The sequence below is a fragment of the Artemia franciscana genome, chromosome 5, assembly GCF_032884065.1.
Source record: "Artemia franciscana chromosome 5, ASM3288406v1, whole genome shotgun sequence".
Taxonomy (NCBI): Eukaryota; Metazoa; Arthropoda; class Branchiopoda; order Anostraca; family Artemiidae; genus Artemia; species Artemia franciscana.
In genome coordinates, this window is record NC_088867.1 from 38539133 (window position 1) to 38558878 (window position 19746).

The 19746-nt window shown below is 35.9% G+C and overlaps 1 protein-coding gene across 1 annotated transcript; it reads left to right on the plus strand.

Moving 5' to 3' along the window:
• Positions 1-246: 246 nt before the first annotated feature.
• Positions 247-17798, plus strand: LOC136027727 (serine/threonine-protein phosphatase 6 regulatory ankyrin repeat subunit A-like). The gene is made up of 5 exons (XM_065705183.1): positions 247-2941; positions 6439-6570; positions 13692-13823; positions 15556-15821; positions 16066-17798. The coding sequence occupies exons 1-5, from the start codon at positions 249-251 to the stop codon at positions 17796-17798; spliced, it is 4956 nt and encodes a 1651-aa protein (XP_065561255.1). The 5' UTR covers positions 247-248.
• Positions 17799-19746: the final 1948 nt, after the last annotated feature.

The window sequence follows — 19746 nt, forward strand, 5'->3', positions numbered from 1 at the left end:
ACAGTTTAATTATATAAGTGCAGTATTTGGTTTGGTAAGACAGATGTTCGTGTTAATTTTGGTATTGTAATTTATTTATTGGAGCATGGGCTGATTCGCACTGGTATGACATCATAACTATCTTTCTAAAGAATTAGACATGAAAAGGATACTATACGTCATTAACGCTAAATATGAATACTTACGTCACCGACTCTATAAATAAACTTGCTTTTAAAAATCGGTTGTCAGTTTTGAAACATAAAGCAATGAGAAATTATCACAAAAAGGATCTAAAGCGAATGAAAAATTGGAAGAGAAATTTTACAGATCAAGGCATGTCCATGCCTATCGAGGCTGAAAATGTTCCCGCCAGATATAAGCCAAGAAAAGGTCATCTAGAAAAAAAGAGTAACCGAGGTCCTAGCAAGATCGTAAGTTTGAGAAAAAAGAAAACTTTTAACCTGAGCTTTGAAAATTCATGCAGGTTAGAACCTGTCAAGCCAGAATGTATTTTTTCCCGATTATGCCATGAAACAGGAGTCAAGATTTCTAAGATTGAACCATCAAGAAAAAGACATTTTGAAGAAATGAGTAACCCATTTAGCAAGGCTGTGAATCGAAAAAAAAGAAAAACACATAACTTGAACTTTCAAAATTCGAGTGCGTTTGTGCCTGTCAAGGCTGAATTTATTCCAGGCCTATTATTGGGCTCATGCAGTTGTAAAATTGAACCTTCAAGAAAAAGTTCGGGACGAGCACCTTTACACGACGCTGCTGCAGACGGTAAACTAGACATGTGTCAGTTACATCTTTCAAAAGGTGCATATATGGACACATTAGACCTTAAAGGTTACACTCCTTTACATTGGGCCGCAAAAACAGGGCAAATATCCGTTGCTAATTATCTTTTAGAAAAGGGAGCAAACCTCCATTTAAGGTCTAAAAATTCGGAGGATTGTGGAAAAACACCTTTACACTTTGCTGCTGCTGAAGGTAAGCTAGAAATGTGTCACTTACTTGTTTCAAAGGGTGCACATATAAACTCTCTAGATGACAAAAGACTTACTCCTTTGCACTGGGCCGTGAAAGAAGAGAAGGTTGTTGAAACTAGAAAAAAAGGAGAAGATAAACTAGGAATTGTCAAGCTACTTCTTTCAAGAGGTGCAAATACTGGCATTTCAGATAAATATGGCCTTTTACCGTTACATTATGCTGCCAAACGGAACAATCTAGATATTTTTCAGTTGCTTTATTCAAAAACAATCACTTTAACTTTAACATCTTTACATTGGGCCGCAAAAGAAGGGCAAATACCTGTAGCTACATACCTTTTAGATAAGGGAGGAATTAAGCTTTTGGAAAACCTCAATTTGAGGTTTAACCTTTACATGGGCGCTCAAGATTCACCTTTACATACTGCTGCTACAAATGGAGAACTAGGTATTTGTCAGTTGCTTGTTTCAAAGGGTGCCCATATAAACATTGGATATAGTCGAACTCCTTTACATTGTGCCGCAAGAGAAGGACATATATCTGTAGCTAAGTATCTCTTAAGAAAGGGAGCAAATCTCAATTTCCAGTGTCGAGGGGACCATTACGGGTACACACCTTTACATGCTGCTGCTGAACGAGGTAAACTAGACATGTGTCAGCTACTTGTTTCAAAGGGCGCGCGTATAGACGCTTTATATGATAATTGGCTTACTCCTTTGTATACTGCCGTGAGGAATGGGCAATTATCCGTGGCTAGTTATCTCATAGAAAAGGGAGCAAACATCAATTTTCAAATCACAAAAGCAAATACAATTGATTTTAAAAATACACCCTTAAACTTTGCTGCTGCAGAAGGTCAAATAGACATGTGTCAATTACTTGTTTCAAAGGGTGCTCAAATAGACATTCTAGACGATAGAAGGCGGACTCCTTTACATTGGGCCGTGATTGGACCCACAGAAGGTTATAAATTCTTATTTTCCATAAAAGAAGAAAATAAAACAGAAATTGTCAAGTTTCTTCTTTCAAGAGGTGCATCTACCGATATTTTGGATAAGCATGGGCGTACACCATTACATTATGCTGCCAAAGCTAACAAACTAGATATTTGTCGGTTACTAGTTTCAAAGGGTGCTCAAATAGACATTTTAGATGATGAAAGGCGGACTCCTTTACATTGGGCCATGACTGGAGGCGGGGAAAATTACTGTACAATGAAAGCAGGAGATGAAACAGAAATTGTGAAGTTTCTTCTTTCAAGAGGTGCATCTACCGATATTTTAGATGAGGATGGGCTTGCACCGTTACATTATGCTGCCAGAGATAACAAACTAGATAGTTGTCAGCTGCTAGTTTCAAAGGGGGCGCAAATAGACATTTTAGATGATGAAGGATTGACTCCTTTTCATTTGGCCTTTGAAAATGAAAATATATCCATAGCTAGTTATCTTTTAGAAAAGGGTGCAAATATCAATTTAAAGTATGGCAATAGTCCATTCTATAGGTGCGGATATACACCCTTACACTCTGCTGCTGCACAATGTCAACTAGATAAGTGTCAGTTTCTACTTTCAAAAGGTGCACAAGTTGACGCTTTAGATGATAAAAGGCGTACTCCTTTACATTGGGCTGTGAATGAAACTGAAAGTTTTACTGGAGAAAAACAAAGAGAAAAACTAAAAATTGTCAAGTTACTTATTTCAAGAGGAGCGACTGTAGATGTCTTAGATGAAGACGATTTGACGCCACTGGTTATAGCTGTGTACACGAGAAACTTTGCTATAGCTGAATATCTCTTAGAAAAAAAAGTAATTTATCATCCCCCAACAAAAGAAAATTATCGAGTAATGCTAGAAGATGTAATAAATAGCTACTCCACTATAGAAGAAGCAGCTAAAACGAAGCTATATTTTATGCTATGCAATCTTGCCTTTCGTACATCCAATAATCTGAAATCAATATGCCGGTATGCTATTGTAAATTATGCATGTCAAACCAAATTATGTGACTACGTTGAAGGGTTCAACATACCACACTGTTTAAAATGCTACTTGACTTTTGAGGAAGAGCTTCAACTTTGCTTTAAAAATTAACTATTTAGTTAAATTTAGTAGATTTGGTACAAAAGATATAAAACAAGAGAATGTATGGAGATTTAGGTCAGGATCTTCAGGATCTTACGTTAGACAAGGCTACACTAGGCTAAGTTAAATTAAGTTAGGTAGTGATAATGCCTTTGGGCTGGTTAGTCTAGTTCTAGTTAGACTAGGTTAAGCTAGGTTAACTAGTAAAAGTAGCACGATACCCTGCTGCTGCTAGGTAAACTAGATATGTTTCAGCTTCTTCTTTCAAAAGTCTTACATATAGAAATTTTAGATGATGACAGTTTGACTCCTTTACATTTTGTTTTGCAAAAAAAAACAAATGTCTGCAGGTAAATTATCTTTTAGAAAAGAGAGCAAACCTCAATTCGAAGTATGGCATTTGGGCTTTACGCTTTTTTGCTGCACAAGGTAGACTGGACAATTGTCAGTTACTTGTTTCAAAGGGTGATCATGTAGACGCTTTAGATGATAAAAGGTATACTCCTTTATATTGGCTGAGGAAAGAGAATATTTTTGTTATTGAAAATACTTTTACAGAAGAAAAACAAGAGATAAAACTAGAAATTGTAAAGTTACTTCTTTCAAAATATTCACCTATAAATGTTTTAGGTAAGGATAGGTTTTTCACCGCTACAATATGCTGTGTCCGAGAGAAACTTTGCTATAGCTGTGATTCTTTTACAAAAAAGAGTAATTTACCATCCCAACAAAAAAAAGACGAATATCAAAAATATTGTTATGCCAAACCAGGAATAACTATGTCAAACTATGTCAAACTATGTCAAACCAGTCAAACTATGTGATTACGTTGAACATACCACAGTGTTTGAAAAGGTACTTGGCTTTTGAGAAAGAGATTCGATTCTACTATAAGATTAAATAAAAAAAAATAGTTTTTTTAACTGAAAGTAAGGAGCGACATTAAAACTTAAAACAAACAGGAATTACTCCGTATATGAAATGGGTTGTCCCCTCCGCAATTCCTCGCTCTTTACGCTATAGCTTTTAATTGTTTTAAAAAGTAGAATTGTGGCAAAGAGTCAAACTTTAGCGTAAAGAGTGAGGGATAGCGGAGAGTACAACCCATCTCTATATATATATAAATATAAGTTGTTTGTTTGTGTGTGTCTGTTGACTGACGTCATGTTTTTGTGTCGACTGACGTCATTGTAAGGATTGAGCATTATGCCGTCATGAAGTTGTTTTTCGACTGACGTCATGTTTTTCGACTGACGAAATTACAGACCGGGACACAAATGACGACCAGGACACAGGGACACAGGGAATATAAATTACGACCGGGACATTGGGACGCAACTACAACAGGGACGCCGGGGGTACAGGGGGATGTACAAATGACGACCGGGACACAGGGAATGTTCGATTAGCAATCACCATCAACAAAGCTCAAGGGCAATCATGATTATGAGAATAATGAGGTATAGATCTGAATACGGATTATTTTTCCCATGGAGAAATGACGACCGGGACACAGGGAATATAAATGACGACCGGGACACTCAAAGAGAAATTACAGACTGGGATACCGGGACACAAATACAATGGGGACGCCAGGGGGCACAGGGGGGATATGTAAATGACGACCGGAGCACAGGGAATATTCAATTAGCAATCATCATCAACAAAGCTCAAGGGCAATCATTAGAATAATGAGATAAATTACAGACAGGACACCGGGACACAAATGACGACCGTCATTTGTGACAGTCATATATATCTATATATATATATCTATCTATCTTATATATATAAAAATAAGTTGTCTGTGTGTGTGTGGGTATGTCTGTCGGGTGACGTCATGTTTGTGTGTTGACTGACGTCATGAAGTTAGTTGTCGTCATTTTTGTTATGACGGTACGCCATTAAAGATATTTAAGACATGCGTTCACGTAGAAATCTATTAATGTTTAACTGTAAAATGACTGATGAACTTACAATGGGAACAGCCGAGGAAGATGTTCAAAGAGTCTATGCCAAAAAACTTGCAGCTGATAGAGAAAGTAAGAAAAGAAAGCGTGCCGAGGAATCAAAAGAACAGCAAGGAAACAAAAGAACAGCAAGCGTAAAGAGCAGGATGAAGACATAATTAAATGGAGACAGACATAATTTTTCAGAACCTGTGACTTACGGCTTGTTAGGATGATTAAACAGCAGTTTCTAAATTATTTCGCTTCACTTTCCGAACGGGAACGGATTCGGACAGAATTTTCGAAGACCATGTGACTAATATCTCTTTAGGCTAATTGAACGGCAGTTTTTGCATCCTTTCACTTTACTTCACTTTCCAAACAGAAATACAGATGGACAGAACATATGACTAAGGGCTCGTTAGGCTGATTGGACGGCAGTTTCTACACTCTTTCACTTCATTTTACCAAACAGAAACAGATTCAGACGAAATTTTCATGGAACATGTGACTAATGGCCTTATACCTATTTGAATCTGGTCGAGGGTATGGTCCCAATTTAGTTCTAAAGTCAAACGTTTGCCAAATAGCCTATCCAAAAGACCGTGGTGCGTTGAATTAAAAGGGAAAATATTAAAGCGATTAAAAAAGACTGGAGTAACATTAAAATTTAAAACGCACATGAATTATTCCGTATATGAAAGGGGCTGTCCCCTCCTCAACGCTCCGCTCTTTACGCAAAAGTTTTTTATTGTTTTAAAAAGTAAAGTTGTGAGAAACTTGTTTTTTGTACATTTTTAAATATCACTGCAAAATCCAGTGCCCCTTTCATGGAAATTTTCTTCCCAATGATAAAATCCTCCATGGAAAGATCCTGCCTGGTAATTTAAAGGATTAAAATGAAAATTTGAAGCTAATAGTAAATTTTAAACTTTTATTTATTATTATTATTGATATATTTATGATGTTTTTTAATTATTAAAATCTTGGTTGGTATTATGGCAGAGTTGTTGGCAGGAGGGGGATTGGCCTATATTAGTCACGGTCATATTATTTGGAAGATGAAGGTGTTATGGGTTGGTTTTTCGCATCACGTCGTCCTAATGTTATTAGTGAATTATAAGCTACTGAATATTTTACTTTTCGTTTTATTTCTCCTCTCTTCCCTGTTTTCCTCGTCATGGAGCCTTTTTCGGACGGGAGGGGGAGTCAACGTGATTTTTCGCGTATTTTGTGACAATTCGTTGTTGAATAGATGAGCTCTGAATTCGAGGTAGCTGGCCACTAAAAAAGTTGGGCTACCAGTCAACTAGTCATATACTACCAGTTAACTTCCTTCTTTACCTTGGTCAGCTCTATATGTACTAAATGATTATTATCTGGATTCAATTGAACTCTAATACTGCTCTAATACCATTTCTACAAATTAGGTATCGGCAGTTAAGAACACAACCAAGACTTAGGAAAATAATTTCTGACAAGTTACTGATGGACAGACCTGAAAAAGAGAGGAGGAGTGAGGACTTCAGAGCTCTTCTTGAAGAGGCCAGCCTTACTGCAAGGTAATTTTTTTTTCTTTTTTTGGTCTGCAGATTAAAAAATTGCATATCAATCTAAGGCGAGTAATTACGTCTACTATGTCTACGTAGAAATAAATTGAAAACCACACCACTTTTGCATTATACAAATTTCTACTTGTTGTGTATTGATCGTAATGAATATGTTTTATTTATTAAATAGTTGTTTTTTTTCAAATTTCTGCTAGTAAAACATGTTGCAAGGTAAAGAAAAGTTGGTGTTGCTAAAATTAAATTAAAATAAAATTAATTATTGAAATACTTAAACCTTGGAACCAGTTTAGCTCAGGTAATTTGGTAAACGGTTTTAGTACCAAATCTACGGTTTTGGCACAAAATCAATGGTAATTGTTTGTCAGTTTGGCAAATGTAAGATGGTGCTGGATTTTGGACGAAAAAACCAGCACCATTTTACATTTGACTTCTCTTGGCATTTTTTTTTTCAGTTTAATAATACAATGAAGTTAATGTACTTGGCAAAACTTAGTGTACTAAAAAGTGTCATATCTCAGTTTTAGACAACACATAGGAAGTTTGGAAAAAGATTTTGGCCAAAACAGCACACGCTAAATGGTGTTGGTGGCTTTTGTTAGCACTAGCACAAATCTCCACTCTTTTAAGTTACCCATACTCTGTGGACCGAACCAACTTGCATCTAGTTGAACCTCTCAAAAAATTCATGTTCTGCACATGCGGTGGTTTATATTCAGTTAAATAAAATTTATAGTGTTCCTTAATGACAATCTTAAGATTTTTGCAATCTTTTAGATCTGTCAATAAATGGTTCACTGATGATAACTAATTTTAGGAAATTAAAATCCGATGACAACATTGTTTCTTTCTTTTTTTAAATTCAAAAATAGACTATAATATTACCCGAATAGAATCAAACCGGATGTTGTTATTTTTCTGTACTTCTAAAAATAAATAAAAGTGAATCGCATTTCTTTCTTCTTTTTTTTTACTCTAAGACTCCATGCGTGTTACAACTATTCCAGCATAATTCACTTTGATTTCTTTCACCTTACTACCTATCTATTTTACCTCTTACTCGGCATTCCATACCTTTCCACCTTTCTAATTCCTCACATACATAAGTTTTCTCTCATTTCACATTTTATCTATCTTTCCTAAGAAAAACTAGACCTACGTTGCTCGGGCATGTGCAGTGTTGCGGCAACCTTTGTCCGGCTTCGCCAACTAAAGTGTTGCGAGAGCAACATTTTGGTTTTGTTTTTTCGCTATTGATCAGTAATCACATGATCAAAGGCTATTCCTCAGCGTTGAAAAAACAACAACAAAATAGTATCGAAAGTAAGGACTAAATTGACTTTCCAGTCAGTTGAACTTTATCCTTTTCAACCGTAGACACCGTGATGGAAGAAAACTTGGAACAATAACTTATATAATCTAGTTGGTATTATAAAGCTATCCCTAATTTTTCAGGATCAAAATACCAGAGATGACATTATATTAATTATTACAAAACTATCTCATTGTTTTACATTCTCGTTTGTGCTTGTTTCTTCACTATCGGCTAAATGATGAAGTTGTCAGAATATCGAAGTTTTTTAAACGGTTTATTCAAACAAGAACGCAATCAGTTATTACATGACCAAAAGCTATTCCTCAGTGTTGAAAAAAACAACAACTATAAAATAATATCGAAAGAAAGGACTAAATTAACTTTGCGGCCAGTTGAACTTTATCTTTTTCAATCGTAGACATTGTTAAGGATGGAAACAACAATCTATGTATATAAAAATAAGTTGTTTGTCGACTGACGTCATGTTTGTCGACTGACGTCATTATGACGCGTAATTTTTTTCGACTGACGTCATTATAAGGATTGAGCATTATGACGTCATTTATGTATTTTGTATGTTAGTATATGACGTCCTTATAAGTTGCCGTCATTATTAGTATATAAGGCTTTGCATATGACGTCATTATATGTATATAAGGCTTGCGATTCAAAGAGAATATTTAGTATAAATCCTACAATGGCAGAAGAAACAGCCGAGGAATCAAATCGTGCCGAAGAATCAAAAAGGCTTTTGGCTCAAAGAGATAATACCAAACAAGAGCAACATAAAAACAGGGTTGCGGCTATAAGAGAAAGTATCAAAAGAAATTGTGCCGAGGAATCACAAGAGCAACGTAAAAACAGGCTTGCAGCTCAAAGAGATAATGCCAAAAGAAAGCGTGCAGAGGAATCACAAGAACAATAGGAAAACAGGCTTGCTGCTCAAAGAGAAATTACCAAAAAAAATCGTGCCGAGGAATGCAACGTTCACGTTGCAAGAGCAAAGGGAAAACAGGCTTGCGGCTCAAAGAGATTATGCCAAAAGAAAGGGTGCCGAGGAATCACATGAGCAACGTGAAAATAGGCTTGCGGCTTCAAAGAGAAATAACAAAAAAAAATCGTGCTGAGGAATAACAAGAGCAACGTGAAAACAGGCTTGCGGCTCGAAGAGATAATGCCAAAAGAAAGCGTGCCGAGGAATCACAAGAACAACGTGAAAACAGGCTTGCGGCGACCGGGACACAGGGACACAGGGAATATAAATGACGACCGGGACACAGGGACACAACTACAACGGCTACACCGGGAGGAGGGCACAGGGGGGATATCTAAATGACGACGGGGACACAGGCAATATTCGATTAGTAATCACCATCAACAAAGCTCAAGGGCAATCATTAGAAAAATGCGCTATAGATCTGAATACGGATTGTTTTTCCCATGGACAATTATATGTTGCATGATGAAGTGTCGGTAAACCTGACAATCTATTTATATTTAAAGACAATGGGACAGCGAAGAATGCTCTATATTTGCAAGTTTTACGTAGTTAAAACATAATTATTTCTATCTATATTCACAGGTGGGACACAGGGACACAACTACAAAGGCGCGTAGCGGCTTACGCACGCAGGGGGCTTGGGGGGCGCGCAGTGCCATACCAACAGCTAGTAGCTTATATAATCTAGTTGGTATTATAAAGCTATTCGTAACTTTTCAGGATTAAAATACCATAGGTGACACTAATAATTACGAAACTACCTCATTGTTTAACGTTATCGTTTGTACCCGTTGCGTAAACACCAACTTTCACAAATTTCTTGCCCAAAGTGAACATATTCTTACAAGTCCCTCTCCCGTGATAGACAAGACATCAAGTTCATCGGAAACAAATAATTGGGTACACCAACTAGCAAAGTTTCCAAACCCCTCATCGCTGAAGATCATTGTAGCCCAACAGCCGATTATTACTTACAAGTCCCCTACATGTCTTACCACTGGAACCAAATTGGTTTAACCATCAAATACACTGGAAACAAATAACAGGTACACCAACTAGCAAAAGTGGCAAACCCCTCATTGCCAAAGATGATTATGAGCTAACAGCCGTTTCTCGTCCAAAGTGAGCCGATTCTTTCTTATAAGTCCCTCTCCCGTGATGGGCATCAACTTCACCGGAAAGAAACAAATGGATACACCAGCTAGCATAGTTGCAAACCCCTCATCGCAGAATTTGACTGTAGCCTAACAGCAGATTATTACTTACAAGTCCCCAACATGTCTTACCACTGGAACTAAATTGGCTTTACCATCAAAGACACTAGAAACAAATAATAGGTACACCAACTATCAAAAGTTGCTAAGCCATCATTGCCGAAGATAATTATTACCTAACAGCCGACTGATGCATACAAGTCCTTTATATGTCTCACAATTTGTATCGACCTAGATTTTGTTTCAGTGTGTACCTTAATACTGAAGTTGTTAATCCCTTGACAATTTCAAACTGGTATACCTCATGAAGAATTTTTGTACCAAAAAATTGATGTCATATACTTTGATCAGCTCATCAAGAGCTATCGATTGCCGTCGAAAATATTATAACGGTCTTAGTTCAAAACTTGATTTTTTTTTTGCCCTAGGCCAACTTTCTAACGTCGCCACTTAGAAAGGAGCAAAGGATAGGCTCCAATTTCTTTAGCAATGAGAGAACTTTTAAAGTTTATTAGGTACGTCTGATACCATTTCTCTACAACAATCCCTAGTCCGAAAAACCGAATGACAAACTAACCTGAAATCAAGAACAGAAATGGGTAGAAACAAAAGATGGCAGCACTTTCGGACCCGTGGGAAAATACCACATTTTTGCTTCTGTAAATATTTCTATTCATCACTCAAAGAAGATATATTGGCTGTGGGGTCGGGTAACTGCCACATATATTCAACACTTATAGATTTTAGTCCATGTTCAATTTGAAAGTGGTACCTGCCTGCTTGCCTGCGAGAACGGAGCTTTCCACTCGAAAGTAGAAACATGGTTTGATGAAACGAAAGCTTGGCTGCACAACTTCAGATACTCCTCTTTGACATAGGCTATATAACTCCACTTTACCTCGCACACCATAGGCTCTGGCTCGCGGACTAGCAAAAACCATCCCTTTTGGCCTCAGGCAAGAGTTCTTCGGAGCTTTCCAAAATGTAGGATGAGGTCCACACTTTCCGTAAAAACCGAACAGGTTATTCCTGGAAACCCTTACCGGTTTCCAGGAATAAGCCAAGATCGGTGACATAGGAAAAAAAACAAAAAAAACGGGTCAAAACCAATGTATTGCTCTCGCAACACAATTGTTTGTGATGACAACATTGTTAATGTAGAAACTATAAATTTTAAAAAAAATCCAGTGCTTAAACTTAAAGTTTAGCTTTAAGATTTCTTCAGTGATTTAACATATGGAATACATCAACTGGAGAGAACGGAAAAAAGTTTGTTCTTTTTTCGCCGTTTTCAGACCAGGGTAAGTGGAGGAGGGGGGATTTGCCCCATGAACTCAAACCTGTCTTGTAATATAGATGTTTTAAACGGGTGCTATTGTCATTCTTCAAGAACCCATAAAAAAAAAACTTTTAACGAAAAGTTATAATGAACTCGTTGTATGCAAGAAAGGATTTTAGCTTCCTGGGAATAAGATCAAAAATCTCGTTTCTTGAAAATGTAAAAAAAAACACAGTAAAAATAAATTTCTGAAATTATACATACAAAACATTTATGAGCTATTTTCGCTTCAGTTTAAATGACTGCAGATACTGAAGATATTTAATGTTTTCTTTTATGCCAAAATCTATTGCCAAAAGCTTTGATTTTGAACCAAAACCGTTGATTTTATCCCAAAACAGTTGAAATCGTGAAAAAACCCTTGAATTCGTGCAAAAACCCATGATTTAGTTTCAAAACCGTTGTTTTTGTGCCAAACCTGTTGATTTAGGACCAAAAACGTTGAATTCGTGTGAGACCGTTGATTTTGGGCCAAAACCGTTGATTCCAAGCCACAACCGTAAATTTTGTTCCAAAACCGTTGATTTAGTACCGAAAGTGTAAATTATGTGTCAAAACTGTTAATTTAGAACCAAAATCGCCGATTTATTGCCAGAGTTGGTGAGCTCATATAGCGAGCTCCATGAGGAAAACTGACGAGAACATTAATTACGCCTTTTTTACTCAGTAAATAAACATAAATGAAAACTGGAAAAATAAAATTGTGTTTAAATCAGCAGATACCTTCCCACCCTAGATTTGAGACTAAATGATGAATGCCATATATTACCCACATGTGAGATTATGATTTTTTTTTCTTTGGTTATCTTTTGAAAGTTAGCCTAAGCTTTCTCTGAGAACACTCGAACTACGAGTTGGATATATAATAAAGGTTGGCTCATTAGCTAACACTAAATACATTTTAAAAGCATGACCTAATTGACTACTGAACTATAATTGCGTAGATCTTCTATTTACTAATCTAACCCCGCAAACGAAACACACAAGTAAATTCTACCTCCATCCTACCCTTTTTCTTTCTCTTTGGCTCTTGTTTATTTATATATTTTTTGTTTTTGTCTTATTTATTAGTTCCTTTCCTGCCTTGGTATAGACCCTTAGATCATAATTTCTCAAATTTGTATTGTATTATCCCCCCCTCCTTCTCAAAAAAGTTAAAATTAAAGTCTTACTACACACTTACTAAGCATAATAGCTTCAGCCCAATATTCTCATTAGTTAATGGTTGGTGCCAATTCAATGTATGCTAACTAATAACATTCAGTAAGGCTAATTCAATATTATTTGTTTTATTTTACATTTGAATATTTAATGGATATTTAGCAATTAATGTATTGCATCAATTTAATTTTAATTTATTTTATTCTTAACTTAGCTTATCAATAGTTAAATTAAAGGATTTTTCGTTTTTTCAATTTTTTCCGATTGTACCAAAAAATTAAAACAATTAAAAGAGACTGGAGTGATATTAAAACTTAAAACGCACATAAATTATCCCGTATATGAAAGTGTCTGTCCCCTCCTCAACGCCCCGCCCTTTACGCTAAAGTTGTTTATTGTTTTAAAAAGTAAAGTTGTGAGAAACTTGTCTTTTGTAATTTTTTTTTGTTAAAAAAAGCTGAAAAATCCAGTGCCCTTTTCCTGGAAATTCTCTTTCCCATGATAAATTCCACCATGGAAAGATCATCCCACATAATTTAAAGGGTTAAAATGAAAACTTTAAGCTAGTAGTAAATTTTAAATTTTTGATTTATTATTATTGTTGATACATTTTTAATGTTTTTTAATTATTATAGTTACGGTTGGTATTATGGCAGAGTTGTTGGCAGGGGAGGGGGGAGGCTGGCCTGTGCTAGTCAAGTTCATATTATTCTCAAGATGAAGGTGTTACGTGTTGTTTATTCTCATCACGTCGTCTTATTGTTATCAGTAAATCATAGGCTACTGAATATTTTACTTTTCATTTTATTTCTCCTTTCTTCCCTGTTTTCCTCGTCATGGAGCCTTTTTTGGAGGGGAGGGGGAGTCAACGTGATTTTTCACGTATTTTGTGACAATTCATTGTTGAATAGATGAGCTCTGAATTCGAGGTAGCTGGCCACTAAAAAAGTTGGGCTACCAGTCAACTAGTCATATGCTAAAAGTTAACTTCCTTCTTTACCTTGGTCAGCTCTATATGGACTAAATGATTATTATCTGGATTCAATTGAACTCTAATACTGATCTAATACCATTTCTACAAATTAGTTATCGACAGTTAAGAACACAACCAAGACTTAGGAAAATAATTTTTGACAAGTTTCTGATGGACAGATCTGAAAAAGAGAGGAAGAGTGAGGACTTCAGAGCTCTTCTTGAAGAGGCCAGCCTTATTGCAAGGTAATTTTTTTTCTTTTTTTTGGTCTGCAGATTAAAAAATTATATATCAATCTAAGGCAAATAATTACGTTGATTCTGCCCCCTAAAACAAAAAAAAACTCAGATTTTGCCATTGGTAAAACGTCTAATCTGTAAGAGGGGCTCTTATTAGATTTTTTTTCGCTAATGGATGAATCACGAAAAAAATCGTAAAACGCTCCCGCATTATTGGCAAATCTACCTCAAATTCCTTAAAATTATTAGATGAGAAACTGCTAGTCTAGAAACTCCTGTCAGAGTGATGTAGAGCTTTCATTAGGCTTTTTTTTAATTAAATTGCATATACACAGTATTACAAATTTTATATAAAGCCTGGCTTTAAATTTATTATAACCTATTTAAGAAAAGAGGATACTTAAAGAGAGTAATATGTAGCAGAGTCCAAGTTTCGTTGAAATTAAGAATTTGATAAATTCTATTTTACTAATTTATTTTAGAATATATTCGTCGGAAGGCCTAAAATAGTATTTTCTTGCATGAAGCACCGTAAAAGTATGGGAACCACCCTTCAATCATTAATTTTTCCTTTTGAAAAATTTTCAGTTACATTTGAAAAGAAAAGATCTTTTCAAAGCTGCCAGAAACCGCAATAGAGCATCATAGCGTATCAACTCATGGCCTGTCGATTAAAAAGGTATTTCTGATTGCCGGCTATTTCACATGAAAGCAGCATGTCCAGAAAACAATGCACAATTTTTAAATGGCAAGCTTTAAGGCTTGATCAACTCATACTCTTATTAATTTTTTGATAACAAGCCAAAGCTTATCATTTAAAATATTTAGCCTTTAAGTATTCGAAAAACAGCTGTTTTATAACAAAAACAACTGTTTTTCATCAAAAAACAGAATAGAAACAGAAACAGGTCTTCTGTTTTTTGTTGACCTATTCTGTCTCCATTCTCTTTCACTCAAGCCCTGTTTTTTTTTCTCTATCTTCAGAAAAAAAGTGCCCATGCTTAATCTTAACGTGCAGGTCGGTAGAAATAGTGATAGATGATGCTCAGCTGGGTAAATCTGGTGTACAAAAAATAACTACAATGGCTACAGACTGCTGCAATTTTTTAAGATCAACAGTCTAGTTATAAAAGTGCAGTATTTGGTTTGGTAAGAAAGATGTTCGTGTTAATTTTGGTATTGTAATTTATTTATTGGAGCATGGGCTGATTTGCACTGGTATGACATCATAACTATCTTTCTAAAGAATATGACATGAAAAAAACTTGACTTAATAATGACTAAATAATGACTAAATACACTTGCTTTTAAAAATTGGTTGTCAGTTTTGAAACATAAAGCAATGAGAAATGATCACAAAAAGTATCTAAAGCGGATGAAAAATTGGAAGAGAAATTTTACAGATAAAGGCATGTCCATGCCTATCGAGGCTGAAAATGTTCCCGCCAGATATAAGCCAAGAAAAGGTCATCTAGAAAAAAAGAGTAACCGAGGTCCTAGCAAGATCGTAAGTTTGAGAAAAAAGAAAACTTGTAACCTGAGCTTTGAAAATTCCTGCACGTTAGAACCTGTCAAGCCAGGATGTATTTTTTCCCGATCAGGTCATGAAACAGGTGTAAGGATTTGTAAGATTGATCCATCAATAAAAAGACATTTTGAAGAAATGAGTAACCCATTTAGCAAGGCTGTTAATCGAAAAAAAAAGAAAAACACATAACTTAAACTTTCAAAATTCGAGTGCGTTTGTGCCTGTCAAAGCTGAATGTGTTCCAGCCCGATTATTGGGCTCATGCAGTTGTAAAATTGAACCTTCAAGAAAAAATTCTGGACGAGCACCTTTACACGATGCTGCTACAGACGGTAAACTAGACATGTGTCAGTTACATCTTTCAAAAGGTGCATATATAGACACATTAGACCTTAAAGGTTACACTCCTTTACATTGGGCCGCAAAAACAGGGCAAATATCCGTTGCTAATTATCTTTTAAAAAAGGGAGCAAACCTCCATTTAAAGTCTAAAAATTCGGAGGATTGTGGAAAAACACCTTTAAACTTTGCTGCTGCTGAAGGTAAGCTAGCAATGTGTCACTTACTTGTTTCAAAGGGTGCACATATAGACTCTCTAGATGACAAAAGTCTTACTCCTTTGCACTGGGCCGTGAAAGAAGAGAAGATCGTTGAAACTAGAAAAAAAGGGAAAAGATAAACTAGAAATTGTCAAGTTACTTCTTTCAAGAGGTGCAGATACCAACATTTCAGATAAATATGGCCTTTTACCGTTACAATATGCTGCCAAACGGAACAATCTAGATATTTTTCAGCTACTTTATTCAAAAATATTCACTGTAACTTTAACGTTTTTAAATTGGACCGCAAAAGAAGGGCAAATACCTGTAGCTACATACGTTTTAGATAAGGGAGGAATTAAGCTTTTGGAAAACCTCAATTTGAGGTTTAACCTTTACATGGGCGCCCAAGATTCACCTTTAAATACTGCTGCTACAAATGGTGAACTAGGTATTTGTCAGTTGCTTGTTTCAAAGGGTGCCCATATAAACATTGGATATAGTCGAACTCCTTTATATTGTGCCGCAAGAGAAGGACATATATCTGTAGCTAAGTATCTCTTAAGAAAGGGAGCAAACCCCAATTTCCAGTGTCGTGGGGACCATTACGGGTACACACCTTTACACGCTGCTGCTCAACGAAGTAAACTAGACATGCGTCAGCTACTCGTTTCAAAGGGCGCGCGTATAGACGCTTTATATGATAATTGTCATACTCCTTTGTATACTGCCGTGATGAATGGGCAATTATCCGTGGTTAGTTATCTCATACAAAAAGGAGCAAACATCAATTTTCAAATCACAAAAGCAAACGTTGGTTTTAAAAATACACCCTTAGACTTTGCTGCTGCCGAAGGTCAAATAGACATGTGTCAATTACTTGTTTCAAAGGGTGCTCAAATAGACATTTTAGATGATAGAAGGCGGACTCCTTTACATTGGGCCGTGATTGGACCCGGAGGAGATTATTGTACCATAAAAGAAGAAAATAAAACAGAAATTGTCAAGCTTCTTCTTTCAAGAGGTGCATCTACCGATATTTTAGATAAGCATGGTTGTACACCGTTACATTATGCTGCCAGAGATAACAAACTAGATAGTTGTCAGTTGCTAGTTTCAAAGGGGGCACAAATAGACATTTTAGATGATACAAGGCGGACTCCTTTATATTGGGCCGTGATTTTAGGCGGAAAAGAAAGAGAAGAAATTGTCAAGTTTCTTCTTTCAAGAGGTGCACCTACTGATGTTTTAGATTTCTATGGGCTTTCACCGTCACATTATGCTGTCAAATATAACAAACTAGATAGTTGTCAGTTGCTAGTTTCAAAGGGGGCGCAAATAGACATTTTAGATGATGAAGGATTGACTCCTTTCCATTTGGCCTTTGAAAATAATAATATATCCATAGCTAGTTATCTTTTAGAAAAGGGTGCAAATATCAATTTAAAGTATGGCAATAGTCCATTCTATAGGTGCGAATATACACCCTTACACTTTGCTGCTGCACAATGTCAACTAGATAAGTGTCAGTTTCTACTTTCAAAAGGGGCGCAAGTTGATGCTTTAGATGATAAAAGGCGTACTCCTTTACATTGTGTTGTGGATGAAACTGAAAGATTTATTAGAGAAAAACTAGAAATTGTCAAGTTACTTATTTCAAGAGGAGCGACTGTAGATGTCTCAGATAAAAATGATTTGACACCATTAGTTATAGCTGTGTCCAAGAGAAACTTTGCTATAGCTGAATATCTCTTAGAAAGAAAAGCAATTTATCATCCCCCAAAAAAAGAAAATTATCGATTATTACTAGAAGATTTAATATATAGCTGCTCCACTGTAGAAGAAGCAGCTAAAACGAAGCTATATTCTATACTATGCAACCTTGCTTTTGGTACATCTAATACTCTGAAATAAATATGCCGGTATGTTATCGTAAATTATGCATGTCAAACCAAATTATGTGATTACGTTGAAGGGTTCAACATACCAAATTGTTTAAAATACTACTTGACTTTTGAGGAAGAGCTTCAACTTTGCTTTAAGAAATCACCTCTTAAATAGAGACCAGTAGATTTGGTACAAAAGATATAAAAACAAGAGAATGTATGGAAATTTTTGTCTGGATCTTATGTTAGACAAGGCTATGTTAGGCTAAGTTAAATTAATTTAGGTAAAGATTAGATCTTCGGGTAGGTTAATCTAGTTTTAATTAGGCAAGGTTAAGTTAGGTTAACTAGTAGAGGTTGCTAAGCACGACGCTGCTAGGTAAACTAGATATGTTTCAGTTTCTTCTTTCAAAAGTCTTACATATAGACATTTTAGATGTTGACATTTTGACTCCTTGACATTGTGTTTTGCAAAAACACCGAATGTCTGCAGGTAAATTATCTTTTAGAAAAGAGAGCTAACCTCAATTCGAAGTACGGCGATTGGGCTTTACGCTTTTTTGCTGCACAAGGTAGACTGGATAATTGGCAGTTACTTGTCTCAAAGGGTGCTCATGTAGACGCTTTAGATGATAAAAGGTCCTTTATATTGGCTGAGGAGAGAGACTGTTTTTGTAATTGAAAAAAACTTTTTACAGAAGAAAAACAGGAGATAAAACTAGAAATTGTAAAGTTGCTTCTTTAAAAATATTCACCGCTACAATATGCTGTGTCCGAGAGAAACTTTGCTATAGCTGTGATTCTTTTACAAAAAAGATCCTTTTATCATCCCAACAAAAAAAAGACGATTTATCCCAACAAAAAAAAAGACGAATATCAAAAATATTGTTATGCCAAACCAGTAATACTAAGTCAAACTATGTGATTACGTTGAACATACCACAGTGTTTAAAAAGGTACTTGGCTTTTGAGAAAGAGGTTCGATTCTACTATAAGATTAAATAAAAAAAATAGTTTTTTTTAACTGAAAGTAAGGAGCGACATTAAAACTTTAAACGAACAGGAATTAAACCGTATATGAAATGGGTTGTCCCCTCCGCAATTCCTCGCTCTTTACGCTATAGCTTTTAATTGTTTTAAAAAGTAGAATTGTGGCAAAGAGTAAAACTTTAGTGTAAAGAGTGAGGGATAGCGGAGAGTACAACCCATCTCTATATATATATATATATATATATAAATATAAGTTGTTTGTTTGTGTGTGTCTGTTGACTGACGTCATGTTTGTGTGTCGACTGACGTCATGGTAATGATTGAGCATTATGCCGTCATGAAGTTGTTTGTCGACTGACGTCATGTTTTTCGACTGACGAAATTACAGACCGGGACACAAATGACGACCAGGACACAGGGACACAGGGAATATAAATGACAACCGGAAGACTCAAAGAGAAATTACAGACTAGGACACTGTGACGCACATAACAACCGGGACACACATAACAACCGGGACACAGGGAATATAAATGATGACCGGGACACAGGGACGCAACTACAACAGGGACGCCGGGGGGGACAGGGGGATATATAAATGACGACCGGGACACAGAAAATGTTCGATTAGCAATCACCATCAACAAAGCTCAATGGCAATCATAAGAATAATGAGGTATAGATCTGAATACGGATTGTTTTTCTCATGGAGAAATGACGACCGGGACACAGGGAATATAAATGACGACCGGAACACTCAAAGAGAAATTACAGACTGGAACACTGGGACACAAATACAACGGGGACGACAGGGGGCACAGGGGGGATACAGACGGGACACCGGGACACAAATGACGACCGTCATTTGTGACGGTCATATATATCTATATATATATATATATATATATATATATATATATATATATATATATATATATATATATATATATATATATATATATATATATATATATATATATATATAT